Source organism: Artemia franciscana, chromosome 5 (assembly GCF_032884065.1).
Source record: "Artemia franciscana chromosome 5, ASM3288406v1, whole genome shotgun sequence".
Classification (NCBI taxonomy): Eukaryota; Metazoa; Arthropoda; class Branchiopoda; order Anostraca; family Artemiidae; genus Artemia; species Artemia franciscana.
Window position 1 is genome coordinate 35,105,215 of NC_088867.1, and position 15,346 is coordinate 35,120,560.

The window sequence follows — 15,346 nt, forward strand, 5'->3', positions numbered from 1 at the left end:
CTTATACAAATAATACAATGAAAAAAAAACAAGACAAGTAAGAATTGATGGATATAAAATATTACATAATATAAGAAAACTGTTGAGTACGTTAGTTTGAACTCGTTTTTTGTGATTTCACATGCCAAGGTACAAAAGGGGAATTCTCCAAAGATAGGTCAGAACACACAGAATACACACTACATAGATACATGTGTGCGATTTTAATTTTCCAGGGGGGGGGGGGTAAGTGAAATATGAGATTCTCAACATATTCAACACAGACCTGAACAAAGTGACAGACAGATAAGGAACCATTAGAGCCAATGGGGAGGGAGTATTATGTATTATTGAGAAATACCCTTTTTTTGGCATTTCCATCCCAAATTAAACTGATAACTACGAAATCGCTTCCACTCCCACTATTTTCGTGAGGGGTTCCTTTCCAGAAATCTTAGAAAAGAATTCCTGGTACTTCAGTATTAACCAAAACACAATCGAAAAAAAATTGCTCTGTTGAATCTGAGATAACCGGTTTATAGCTGTCTGTATTCGGAGACAATCAGTTTAGGCTCAAGGGAAAAACTACGTTGTAGATATATTTTAATTAAAAATTTAACGGTTAGGTAATTAACATAATATGTTCTGAGCGGCCTGTTTTCCGTAATTCTTTGTTATAATTTACACAATTTTGTTCCTAAAGAATTATATGTTCATTACATTTTTGTATATTTCATTATGATTAACCCAACTTCACTTCTTGAGTGTGTTCTGGGTAATACGGAAGTACCGAATTCTTTATATCCTCATTATATGCGTTAACAATTGACATGTGAAAGAATGAACGTGAACCCTATTTTATAAAAGATATGAATCCAGAGAAATTAATTTCTTAAAAATTGTAGGTGGGTCTAGTCCTACCCCTAGATAGTATCTCTGAAGTGAAAACATCAACAGGCAATTTTCAAAGATCAGTTCAATTTCTTAAATGATTTTTGCAAAGACTTGACAATTAAAAAATGAGTAATTATACATGAGAGCCAAGGCACTAAGCCAAATTCTCCTATTAAGGAACTTTTTTCTTTTTATGACTTCCATGTTCATGCTTAACAAAGAAAATGAAAATTGGAATCAAGCCAATTTTTTTCTCCATATATTCAAGTTCCTTCAAGGAAAAGGGAAGAGATATTACCTAAAACCAAGTCAAACAATGAAACTTAGAGCCCTATTATTTCGCAAAGAAGAAAAAATCATATATTTTTAGCTCTTAAAGGTCGAAAATATTTTGAAAGAATAGCTAAATCATTGGGCCATCACAGGCAGTTTTCGCTAACTAAAAACTTTTTACTAACTAGAAAAAAAAGAAAAAAAGAAGATAGCCTACATGCCCAAACATGGTGAATTACAAAAAAGCAATAATTACCTTTTTTTTAGTTCCCTTCCAATTTTAAAACCATCCAAGTTTTTCAATTCTTTTTATCACTTAAACACAAGCACTGGCAGCTAGTTACTGCCATTAAAAATTGTTACTGAGATTGACAGGAAACATTTAACCAGAAAGTGACTATGCTTTTCCTTTCAGTCTTTACCCTCTCAGAAATATTAGAGCATGCCCCCTAAAATTTCCCAACTACGGCCGATATAGCCAAACACCCTCCTTAACTATGGTCAGAGCTCTTACACTTTACTCCATCACATATACTTTCAGATTATTAGTTCCTTTAAATGTTTTTATGATATCCTCCAGATCCAATTTATAGTGTTCTTTTCATTATTCCCAGCTGTAATCTCAAATGAGGTTCAAAATATATTTTGCGCTGCTCGTCAAAAAGCATAAAAACATGGCGAAATTTTTTTTACTGTAATTCCCTCACTAAACCCTCATATTAACTCCCCAAAAAATGATATGGTAGCCTGAAGGAAGTGAGAACTTGAAGGAAGCGTGCCCTAGTGGGGTGAACAACGATACACTTAGAAGTATACCAGGAATCAAAGAGCGAATAACCCTTAAAGCTGAATGACAATACCCGGCGAACGGCAATATTAGAAACAACAACTGTTTCCTGCTTGTTCCTAAAATAAGTTACTCTAATAGCAGACACGTACGAAGGGGAGGGCGTTGAAACCTGTCCCTTCGGAATATCGAATATTCCACCACATATAGTTTCAAATTGTTACTTCCTTTAAATATTTCCATGATCTCCTTCAATTCCAATTTACAGTGTTCTGCTTTTCATTCACTCCCAGTTGTATTCTCAAATGAGGTTCAAAATATATTTTATTTCTCCCTCACATAACCTTCATATTAAATCCCCAACAAATGATACACTAGCCCGCACCATGTTTGTCATGTTTTATAAATTGCTGAGTCAAAAGTGAAAGGATATATTACCTCCTTGGGCACATCTTTCTCCTTTTCTTCAGTCTTGGTGGGAGTCTCCTCTTTGTTGGCAGGAGCAGCTGTGGCGGAAGTCTCCTCCTTTGGTTCCTAATGAAAGAATATTAATAATTACATCAGGTTATTCGCCAGGCTATTGCGTTAAGTATATCACCAAACCTTGTCATAACCAAATTGTTTTTTTTTTTTTTTTTTTTTTTTTTTTTTTTTTTTTTTTTTTTTTTTTTTTTTTAGTGAAAAGAAGAAGAGTGGGCGAGTGAGTCGAAAGTTTTGGCCAAATTATTTAAACAAATCAAGAAGGTCGTGTCTTTAACCTTCTGGTGATGTAACTTGCCAACTGTGTAACGAATTGTAGTTAAAACAAATGTAAGCTATTCTTAAACCTCGCATTTCCCCACTAACGTTGGTGGTCAGATAGTTCTCTGGGAAAGTTTAGAGCATAATTCAACAACTGACATTATACTGAACTTAAGTAAAAATAAGAGCTAACCTTGACAAAGCCAGACATTTGAAAAGAATTAACTGTTTGGAGCAAGTATGATAAAAAAAAAAATCCCCATTCGGGAAATTAAAATGGAATGAATTCGGTATTGGTTTCGTGACTTACGCTTTTTACGAATCTCTTTCATGATTTGCCAAATAAATAGAGAACTTTCAGTGAATGTGCATAAGACAGTAAATGCAGAACATAGATTCTATTCTCTATATCACTACAAAGCATTCCTGCTTTTTTTGGACCACATGTGCCACAAAGCGACACTGGAACCACCAGTCTCGAAACTGGACTGAATCTCCAAGTCAGCTTACCCGTGTTGTTTTTTTTTTTTAATAGATATTTTAATTTTGGTGACATATAAAGCCATTAGGAATATAAACGCCCAGAGTAGGTAGTCATAGATATAAGCAAGCATCTAGAAGGAAGAGGGCCAAATTGAAGTGCGAGCTGATATGATCAATTCAAGGCTCCAAAAATGTAAAGTTCTAAACGTTTATTTATTTCAAAGTAACTTTTGTCGAAATTCGTATTAAACTGACATTTTCATTAAATCCGCTTGAGAAAACATTTGTAAGTAGAAACATTGTCCAGCATCAGATTTCGGATTAGGAAATGTTGCTTATCTATACAAAATCGTTTTATTCCTTCTATTTTCTATATCTCAGTTTTTCAGCGCTAACAAAAATCTAAAGAAGCCAAACTGTACAGAGCATGCAAAAAGCTATTAAAAAAAGCTTTCAACCAATTTTAAGCAGCTGGATCATATCCAGAAATTTTCATCAACAAACAAGGAACACAACAAAAACAAGATTGAAAGAAAAATATTTTCGTGATAAAACGCAGCTAACACAAGCCAGTTTTGACAACAGCGTAGAAAACGGTAGTAAATATGAAACTAGAGGGAAAAGATCCAACAAAGTCGGTTTTAAGTAAGTTTGCTAATTGTGTCTTTTTTGGCAATTTTGTGCAATAAAAATTAGACAGTTTCCCAAAGTTTTCCTTTGATTTTCTCAGACTGATTCAAAAGACAACGTCAACACAAAGCGTAGTAAACACAGGTTCTCACAAACACACTGAATTATCGATTACTACTAACAACTCACTGTGGCACCAAGCCACCTGGGGCTTAACGCAGCTGTGAACGCTCCTTCATAATTATGGGCACTGATGTTTAGAAGTTACTACCAGAGATTAATGAACATAATGATACGTAACTATTTTTTTAGTAAGCCTAAGAACGCGGAAAACGGTGGAAAAACATCTGCGTTACAAGACGAAACAGTTGTTTTTCCTTTCTTTTTTTTTTTCGTTAGAAAATATGATAGCTTCTCACAGACACTAAAATTTTCTTCTGAAACCACAATTTTCTCATGAGCTTATATCTCCACGCAGTGAGCAGATGGGGAGGGGGGGATCGCTATGCCACTGATTGTATTAAATAAAAAGAGAATAAAACCTAGTGTTTTACATCCTCCTTTTGCCCCCCCCCCCCAAAAAAAAAAAAATCTAAAAATTAAAAACTAATATTGACCATAAATGAATAGCCTATGTAATTTTCCAGCATGAGTATTTTCAAAATACAAAATTTAAATTTTTGTAATAGAATTTCCTTGAATATGTTTCTTTTTTCTTTTCTTAATTAGTTCCCTGAGCCTGCCTGACACAAATGGAATTGCAAACCGTTATTCAGGTTAAAAAAAACTATGACTTGTCTTAGCAGATGGCTGGTATAAAATAGCATAGCTATAAAAGCGAAAATACACCGAAACACCAATTTTTAAAGCAAAAATGTGCCAAAGGTGCAATTTCCCCAAAAAACCTTAAAAATATACAGATATAACGAATTAAATGCGCAGTATCTTCAAAAAAAGGTCTAAAACAACGTAAACAGTTCCACCTGGCAATGCTGACAGTGATTTATACAACTAATGGGAAGAGGAAAGGAGCAAGAGACAGGTAAAATTAGATAGCACCGAAAGCAGCAACAAACTAAAATCATTTCTATGTTAGTACAGATTTATTCTACTGTGATACCACTGAGTAACCAACACCACATCAGAACACTGTGCTTAAGCCACATTATCTTGAATTATTTGAACTGAGATAAAAACTAATGAACAAATACATGATCAGAATGAGAGTTAAGGTAAAAAAAAAATAGATAAAAACTGAAATAAACTAATGAAGAAATACATTATCAGAATGAAAGTTAAGGTGAAAAAAAAATAGAGATAGAAGAACATATTTTGGCCAACAATTATATTATAAGCATTAGAGACTTTGAATCTATATACTTTTTTTTCTTCAGATCATTTCAACTGCAGTTATCTCCTCCCCCACAGGCCTTGTAAAGAAGTTGCCTAGTCTCCACTATTTAATGTGTTATGAATCGTCACTTTTTCTACATTGCGCAGCACCTTCCCCCCACCTTGTGTACACGGTGAATGAAAGTGGCAGTCCCACAAGTGTGCCTTGAGGATCACATACTAGAAAATTCTTTTGGGACAATTTGATGTTTATAAATGTCAAATGTATAGTCCACTGTGTCAATAATAAAAAGTTTGAACTAATTACAACAACATAGTCTATATATAGTCTATGCTATACGTGCTGTCACCAAGACGCATGTTGCAAATTGGCTGGTAAAAAGATTACTACCATGGACAAATGAGAAGAGATAGAACTAGTGAATTCTTTCTCAACAAATTCCCTTACTATCTAACCTCTCACGTAAAAATTAGGTAATGTTACTGCGCTCTGTGTTGAAATGGAGCAGCAAAGTTTACAACATAAAAATATGCAGCACAACAAAAGTCTCCAACACATAATCTTGACAGCCCCTTCCCCTATTGATCGAACCCACTAACGACAAGAGACGCTCAAGTCTGTGCCTTTATTTAAAATCACTGCACATGATCAAGAAGTTTCCAATCTTAGTTTGTGAATTTTTGAGATTGATTGATTGATTGAAAAAAGCCGTTGTAAACTTTTCACAGCGAATTGTGAAATTCCAATTGGAAAGTGCATGGACCCTAAGGTGCTAAAACACAGAGGGGGTCTTTCGGCGATTCACTTCATTCAAGTTTCCAATCTTTCCTTTATGTATAGTTGTTACTATTTGTCAATTAAAAATAAAGAATAATACTTATAAATATACTAAAGAAATTGTTGTTGTTTTTTTGTTTCCTAAGAAAAGAAAAAGCTACAATTCTTGAATTTATTGAGACACATCAAAGGATGCCAAAAAATATTTTGTTGTTTCAGAATTCCTTAACATCTGACGAAAAAAACCTAATTGACTTGATTTATTATTCTTCAAACATTCTAGCAAGACAATCATCTGCATTTCGGCCAAAATCACATTTTGGCTACTTGCCATGCAACTACGCAAATAAACCAGTTTTCAAATCTTATTTCTATTCAATTACTATTGTCGATTTTGTTCTTTTGAATACAACATTTTCAAAATAAACATGCAAAAAAGAGCAAATGTTTCGTGTAAACTCAAAAGTTGCCAGAAATAGACAAATATTTTGGTTTCATGGGATTAAAATAAATCCCCTGAAGTCGGGGGGGGGGGGGGTAATGAAAAGTATATTTGCTATAATAATAACGAGCTACAATGTTTATATTTTATATTTATCTTCACTATAATAATATAATAATTCATTCTTGGAGATTTGCAAGATATTCTTTATTTTCTTTGCCCAATATTAAAGTTTTTACATACTTTTTGTTAAGTGTTTGTAAATGACGTTTATTCTAGGCTTTGCAAACATAATCATGAGGTTATTCATTTTCATTGGGGTTTTTTTCTTATCATGTTTTAATATATTTCTGAACCACCTTAGGTCAGAACAGAAAAATCTTCACCCTAAATAAATCGAACTGAATCAATAGATCTCAAACAGTGTAAACACTAGTATTGTCGTGTGGGTTGTCTTCAAATCAGCGCATTTTCGCTCGAAAGTGGAACTCTCGGTACAATTTCGTTTTAGTAACTGCACTACTTTATACCAGGCATTTGGTAACACTGAATAACACCAGACGATATTTAGATGCATAGATGTAAGCAGTCGAAAATGGAGAAAGTTGTATGAAATACCAAAAAATGGGAAACTGGTGCCATATTTTGTTTTTAGTTTTTCTAGTGGAAAATATCTCCCCACCACCCTAGGAGACACCTAATATCCAACACCTGTGATGGCAAACATGAGTAAACGCAAAAAACGAGTGCTAAAATGAATGTTACATGTTAAACTGATCTTAAAGAAAATTTTCTGATTAGAATACTAATGGTTTTTCAAATGAATCATAAAATAGTCGAAAAAGTGTCTTTATTTTTTTTGTAATATAGCTTTTTTACTGGCCTTGTGTATTAAATTGAAGCTTATAGCTACAAGAAAATGAACTTATTTTTGATTTCCTTCTATTCCAAGAAAAAGAAAAAATTAGCTCCCGTCTCTCCATAATCCATATAAAATTGACTATTTTAGCTTGTTGAAATTAGTTTTTTGGACAAATTAAATATACTGATAGTTGAAATGAGAAAGGGATAACTAAACAATAATGTTAGTAAGAGAGTTTAGTAAGCAGCCAAAACCAAAATAAGACACGAGAGTCAGCATTTTTTTTTTAAAGAAAAGGCTGAAATTTTTGCGAGTTAACAAATGTGGCATATTTCAATAGTACCAAGGACATCAAAATGAAAACATTTTCTGACCCTGAACCCATCTTAGGTCTATTTATACCTAACAAATCCGATTATTTCAGATTTTTTCTTTAAATTATCTGAAAACTGTAAACTACCCTACCACGTTTACATTTCCACTGGTGCATTGCCACATTTTGGCCACTGTTGTACCGTGATAAAAAAATACGCGACACTGATTAGTTGAATTTGACAGTGCTTTTCATCCGTAAAATCAATAAATAAATAAACATCCAGCATTAGGAATGTGTTGATGCCCAAAGAGAACTATAATTTAAAAAAACGATGCACCTTCTAAGCTACCAAATTTTTAAGCTACAAATTTAAGCTTAAGGTGCCACATTTTTCACTTCTTTTTTGTTGAATGTTTAACCATATTTCTTTTATTCAGATTTGGATTCCCAATACTACCCAAAACTGCATAACCGCAAATGTAGGTCTTTTTCTTTAAAACAGCATTCCCGATTTCTCTTTTTTAATGATAAAAATGTTTGTATGAGTTTCCATTAAACTAACTTAAGCAATCAGATTTAATTTACACTGCTAACATTAATTTACTTCAGCTTTAATTTACTTCAGCTAACAATAAATCCTAACGATAATGGTATAAACTTTAATTTTTAATGCTAGGCTTGATATTTTATTTTTTTATTTTTTTTTTACAACTAACAAACAAATAAAAGTTTGACATTTTATTTGACAGTGAAAAACCAAAACAATAATTCTGGATACTTCGACCACATACACCAGTGATCTATCCCTATTTTTTGAACTTTATCAGGATTTATTCCAATTTGAACTTTTATTTGTTCGTCAAAGATTTGTTCGTCGTCGAAAAAATAGAAACGTTGTATATTTTTTGTAATTCCCATTTTAATTAAATATTCCATTTAAAAAAGATATTTTTTCAATTCTTCATTAATATTTTGTATTGCTTTATTTAACCTTTAGTTTCATTTTTTATGCTAATTGCTTGACTCTTAATTTGCATAAGTGCTGTTGGATCAGAACTTGTTCTCGACAACATGTTGCTTGCAAAAGGTCTCTTATAAATCAAAAGTTATTAAAAATGAACCCATTTATAATAAAACTTTTTTAAACTTAAAAAAAATCGTTACATTTTTATTATTATGGAACATGTATTTAATACTTTAACTTGTTAACCAGTATATATATATATATATATATATATATATATATATATATATATATATATATATATATATATATATATATATATATATATATATATATGATAGTCTTTGCTAGGTTTTAAAAATCTCTAACGAGGCTTAAGCACAGAATGAGTAGAGCAAGAGGCTTCTTACCTGCCGTGACGTCACGGAGGAGCCTTCAGAGGTGTGTTCTGGGGCAGGGACTAGAGATTCATTGTTGACGCTGATTGTTGTAACATTTTGTTCTTGATTAACTTGAACAGAAACCTTTTGAGCTAGCAGATCGCCGGCTAAAATCTGAGATTCTAAGTCATCGAGGGGAGGCTGAGGCGGAAGAGATTTAGGTAGTGCTGGTGGTAAAGGGCTTGAAGGTAACACGTCATCGGTGGGTAGTGTTGGTTGCGGAGTCACTGGTTTTGGAACAGGTACTACTATGACATCATCATCTTCCAGTTGTGGATTGAATGGTTTAGGCTCTATTATTATACCATAATCGTCATTATCCAGGGTAGGAGCAGGGTTAATTGGTTTGGGTCCTGGCTGTGGGACAACAATTATTCCGACATCGTCATCATCTAAATCAATATTAGGCTTAGTTGGGTCAACATTTCCATTAACTGTTGGTAATTCTGGCTTAATCCCTATGAAGTCTGTAAGTTTGCCAACTAGATCGCCAGCATTTATTTCACCGGTGGCAGACACAAGTCCACCGCTAAACCCTTGTGCGACAGTCATCACTTTCTTGGCAACAATTTCTTGTGTATTTTTTATAACCTCTTCCACAACTTCACCGGCTACCGTCCGTAGTTGATCTTGTAATTTTCCAGTGAAAGCTTGGGCATTGATAAATTCATCTTGCTTTACCCTTTTTGATTCGATAAACTCTTCAATTGCATCTGTTTGTTCATCAATTTCCTGATCAACTTGTTCGATTTTTCTGACTGTCACATTTCTGACCTCGTCTAAGTTTGAATTTACATTTGAAGATTTTTCTTCCACAATATTTTCTGTTTCATTGACAATATGTTGCACAGCTTCAGTCACTTCATTAAGTTTATTGTCCAATTCTGTTGAGATTTGTTCATTAATATTGTCAACTTTCCTGATGTTCTCCTCCTTCACAGTCTTCACTTCTTTCACTGTCTTTTGCAAGGTTGTAGTAACAGTTTCGACAATTTCATGTTGTTTTTCAAGACCTTGACTTTTCAGCTCATCAAATTTTTTTCGCATTTCGTCTGAAAGATCATTAATCGTGCCTTCATAAGAGGACTTTGTTTCTTCTACCTTCTTGGTAACAGTGTGAAATTCTTGAACGAGATTCTCTTTTTTGCTAACAACTTCTTTTTGTACTTCGGTCACGATGGTTTCAAGACCATCTTTACTTTCTTCAACGACCTTTTCAAATTCTTTTTTACCTTCCTCGAAAACTTGACGAGATTCATTCACTGAGGAATCGACTTGCTCCCGAGCAGATTCTTGAAGTTTCTCAGCAGCAACTTTGGTTTTCTTGACTTCACTTTTCAATTCTTCGAGCTTAGCGGCAACGGAATTTTGAATGTCTTTTCCTGACGTATCCAAACTTAGTAAAGACCTTTCCATTTCTGCTCGTGCTTGATCTTGCAAGTTGTCCTTTTCAGATTTTATTTTTGATTCTGCTGCAAACTTGACCTTTTCGGCTTCTTTCTCAAACCTCTCAGCTTCGACTTTCGCTTCTTCTTTTAAGCGCTCAGCCTCTAATCTTGATTTCTCAGCTGCTTCAGCTGCAGCTTTTTCTACTTCTTGTTTAGCCGCTTCAAACTCTTTAGACGCCTTCTCTGCCTCATTAGAGACACAAGTTTTCAGATCTTCAATAGCTGTCTCGGCTTCTTCTTTAGCAGCTTCTAACTGTTCAGAAGCTTGTTCGGCAGCAGAAGCAGCTGCTTGTTTAGCATCCTCACTGGCTTTATCAACAGCTAGTTTTGTTTTTGACAATTTTTTCCCGAGTCCGCAAAAAAATGAACCCACTGCTTCATTAATATTATCTTTTACTTTCTTTGCAGATTCTAGCGTAGACGATTTGACTTTCTTGGCAGTTTTTTCTGCTGTCTCAGGTGTCTTGGCAGCTGCTGTATTTAATTCCTCTAATTTACGATCCAGCTCGTCATCAGCTTTTTTTGTAGTCTCATCAATCGTTTCAGTTGCCAAAGACGTCGTTTCTTTAGGCGAGGCGGAACTTTTTTCTGGAGTTTTCACTTCAGGTAGTACAACATTATCAGCAGTAGTTTCAGCCTCAAGGCCTATTTCATCAGGTTTTTCTAAGTTTTCATTGACCGTAGCTTTTGCTTCTTTAGATTTCTTGCCAAAATTAAAAGAAAATTTTAGCTTTGACGAATCTTTTACCTTTTTACCAGTGTTCTCTATATTTTCAGATGTTGTCTTAGCTATATTTTCCGTGGTTTCCGCAGCCTTGTCAGCCAGTTCGCCAGCCCTTTCTTCAACTTTTTTCACATTTTCCGCCACCACATCGGCACTCTTCTCAACTGCTTCTTTTACTTTTTTATTGGCCTTGTTTTTGCTTTCTTTCACTTTCTTTTTTGATTTATCCTTAACTTCCTCAATCTTTTCTTTGGCACTTTCAAAACCATCAGACATAGCCTTTTCAGTAGAAGCAGCAGTTTCAGTACATTTCTCAGCAATATCATCAGTAGTTTTTTTCATTTCATCACTTGTTTCAACAGCGACTTGTTTTGCTTCTTCTAATGTTCCTTTTAATTTCTGACCTGCATCTGCAGAAGCTTTTCCAACTTTCTCCTTAGCTTTTCCGGCAACTTCTATGGTTTTATCCTTAACTTGTTTCATTTTTTCTTCGGCAGATTCCTTCACCAGCACAGCGGTATCTACAACTTCTTCTTTCATATCTTCGGCAACTTTTTCTACTTCAGCTTTAGCGCTCATAATTTGTTCCTTTGCTTCATCCGCAGCCTTTTTAGCATGTTCTGCTGCTTCTGAAGCTGTTTTTTCGATTGCTTCTTTTGTTGTGACAGTCTTTTCTTCAACAAATTGTTTACTACTGGCAACTTCCTCATTAGCCTTATCCATTTCGGAAGCAATATCCTTTGCAACTTCGTCCGCAACTTTTTTCGATTTTTTTCCTGCGTCACTGATCGATTTAAACATTTTTGTCTTCTCTTTTTTGGCCACGTTCACACCCTTTTCCGTTTCACTTACAACATGTGTAACAGCAGAATTTACACTATTTTCAGCTTCAGTTGCAATTGCCTTTGCTGCTTCTTTAGATGTTTCAGCTGTATCTGTCAGGTCGATGGATTTCGAGCCACCTTTAAATATTGGCGTCTTGAAGATAGACTTTGCACCTTTGGCCATTGAGCCAAGAAAGGATCTTTCACCACCACCACCGTCTTTGGACATGTTGGGCGAAGATGGGGGAGTCAAAGGGGCCTCTTCTGATGACTTCTTTGTAACGTCAGCACACTAGAGGGAGAAATAGAATGCTAAGTAAGCCACCAACAATACTAGGATCAATATAGCCAAAACCGACAAATTTCACATTACAATTTTTTTCCAATTTTTTTCTCTCTCTCCCTCGTTCATTTATATATCAACAATTTCGTTACCGAACACACAGAAATAACTTAAAAGCGTAAATTCCCACACAGAACAAACTACATTCACTACTTACGTCCCACCACCATATACCGTCCAGGGACACAGCTAAAATAAAATCTTCAAAGAATTCAATGTTCTTTACTTTGAGGGGGGGGTTTGAGGGAAAATTCCAAAAGGGGATAATATTTATTAGAAAATACAATGATTATATGATAGATGAATACAAATTAGTGCATAAGAATTCAAATTTGAGGCGTAAGGGCTGAGGCCCCAGTGCCATTCTTCTGGCTACTTATCTGCTAATAATCCAAATATTTAGATATCATAAATAGTTGGCAAGGAAATAATGCAAGCAATGACGAATAACTACCATGCCACAATAGAAAAATAATTATATTTTTATTATAATTAAGATTTACAATAATTTATAGCAATACTAAAATTATCTTTATTAGATAAGTGTGTTTACCTCAGCTGTTTCCTTTGGCTCCTCTCCTTTCGGTTCTTTTGTTTCTTCTGGCTTCTCTGTCTCCTGTTTCTCTGGCTCTGATTCAGCGGTTTCCTTTTCTGTGACTGGTTTAGACTCTTCTTTCACTTCATCAGCTTTAGGAGTAGTCTATAAAATATTTGATTTTATTTTTTTATATTCTTATATTATAAATTTTTATTTAAATTTCAGAGGTATCGAACACAAAAAATGGTCAAGGGAGGCCCTCCACTAAATGGCCTCCACGTGACTTCTTAAAACAATAGAAACTTATAGGCACGTACACCGAGGGGGGGAGGGGGAAGGGGTGTTAGAATTTTGCCACTCCTCTCGTCAAATTTCGATACTTTTGCGTACACCCCCTTTAACCCTCATTTGCTATATTGTTTATCTGGCACTTATATGTTACAGCGCCTATGTACATACAAACTAAGAACCGGTTTTCATTGAGTTTGCGATCTATAGTGAATGAACTTATCTTTGTCTAATTTAATACCAATGAAAAATCACAAAATATGATGAAAATATAATACTTTAGAAACAAGTTTGGGCTATATATTTGCATATTAGGGGGAGGGGGAGGGTAAAGCATAGTGGGTCTGCATGCAAAATGTGTTTGGTACAATTATTCTGCCTATTTTGAAGTAAGAATTGTTTTCTAACTTCACATTGTCCAAATACTTTACTCCCACTCCCCTAATGTGCAAATATATAGCCCAAATCATATATTTCACATCTGTTCTGTCACTTGTCCTCGCTGTCTCACGGCTAAGCGGAAAGAAACTAACGAAGAAACCGGTTCTACAGTGCATCAAATGGATGAAGAACTTGACATAGGAGCTATAACAGAAAAGTATACAATTTTCCATGGAAGTGGAAGTTATTCTGTCCTATCTTCGGAGAATTTCCCTTTATTCCCTGTTTATCTTCGGATAAAACAGACAAATACCGTTTATCCTTTGCTTGATTTTAGCCTTCATTTTGAAGTTACCTCCCTTCTCCCTCGAAATAAATTCCAGAGTAAATGCCAGGGCACGAGTCAAGAAACTTGAACTTTAGGATATTATGCATTTTTCCTGCAGTTATCTACCTCCTCCCAAATGTAATGTGCTAAAAGTCACTCTGCGGTCTATTTCCTAAAAAAAATTAGGTCGATTGATCGGTTTTGTTTCTTAAATAGAAGGATTGAGAATAGAAAATAAAAATTTTCGGTTAAGTAGGGCAGTACAGCTCAGCCTGGCTTGAAACACTATTACAGAAATAAGAATAAATAATATGCCGACAAATCAAATTATTTATCTCACATAGACATAACAATGACGATAAAACCTTCTCACACTCAAACAAATTCGCTTTGACTGCTAAAATCTAAATAAGCTAATACCCTTCAACGAAAAACGAAACCTGAGAAATTTGTCAAGCCAACAAGATTCACGATACTTTGCGAAATTCAGCCGAAGAACTTACATTTTACCCACATTCTCTTTGACTTCCTTGGCTCGACTTGCATCTCTAAAATTGGATTTCTGGCTAGAAGCGTGCCTATACATTCAGATTTAGCCTACTTGCCATACCTGTGTACATACTAGCCAACGACAGGAGATAAACGGCAATTTCTTCTATATATATATATATATATATATATATATATATATATATATATATATATATATATATATATATATATATATATATATATATATATATATATATATATATATACCTGCCAACAATCACGTATAAATGGGAAATCACCTTCCCCCCCCCCCAGAATGTTTGAGAACAAAGGTGACGAGATAATCAAATTCCAAATTTTATATTTATATATATATATATATATATATATATATATATATATATATATATATATATATATATATATATATATATATATATATATATATATATATATATATATATATATATATATATATATATATATATATAATAAAAAAAATTGCATGGCATTCGCTTGGTCTTCACAGAACTACGTATCAACTTAACCGATTTATGAACAATTGTTTCCTTTTCTTTTTTTTTATACTTGCTGTATCTTCTTTCCGTACACACCTGCCAACAATCACGTATAAATGTGAAATCACCTTCCCCCCCCCCCGGAATGTTTGGATCAAAGGTGACGAGATAATCAAATTCTAAATTTTTGACATAAACATGCACAATTTTTTCTTCTTTTTTAATAAAAAAAATTTAATTGTAAATTGACATATATATATATATATATTTATATATATATATTATATATATATATATATATATATATATATATATATATATATATATATATATATATATATATATATATATATATATATATATATATATATATATATATATATATATATATATATATATATATATATATATATATATATAAGATCACTACAAAAAGTCATGATGGTACAACGTAGACTAACTCTCAAGTGTTTAGGCTTATATTCAACCCTGAAAGATTTCATTAGTCTTTAAACTATTT

At 33.7% G+C, this 15,346-nt stretch overlaps 1 protein-coding gene across 6 annotated transcripts in view; it reads right to left on the reverse strand.

The window, feature by feature from the left end:
- The window catches only part of LOC136027327 (titin-like), a 139,927-nt gene that overhangs the window by 3,481 nt on the left and 121,100 nt on the right, over positions 1-15,346 (reverse strand). For all 6 annotated transcript variants that reach the window (XM_065704456.1, XM_065704457.1, XM_065704458.1 and 3 more), the window contains 3 exons: positions 12,835-12,981; positions 8,913-12,230; positions 2,372-2,467 (listed from right to left, as the gene is read on the reverse strand). In XM_065704456.1, the coding sequence (XP_065560528.1) occupies positions 2,372-2,467; positions 8,913-12,230; positions 12,835-12,981 (3,561 nt within the window). The remainder of the gene's footprint in view (positions 1-2,371; positions 2,468-8,912; positions 12,231-12,834; positions 12,982-15,346) is intronic.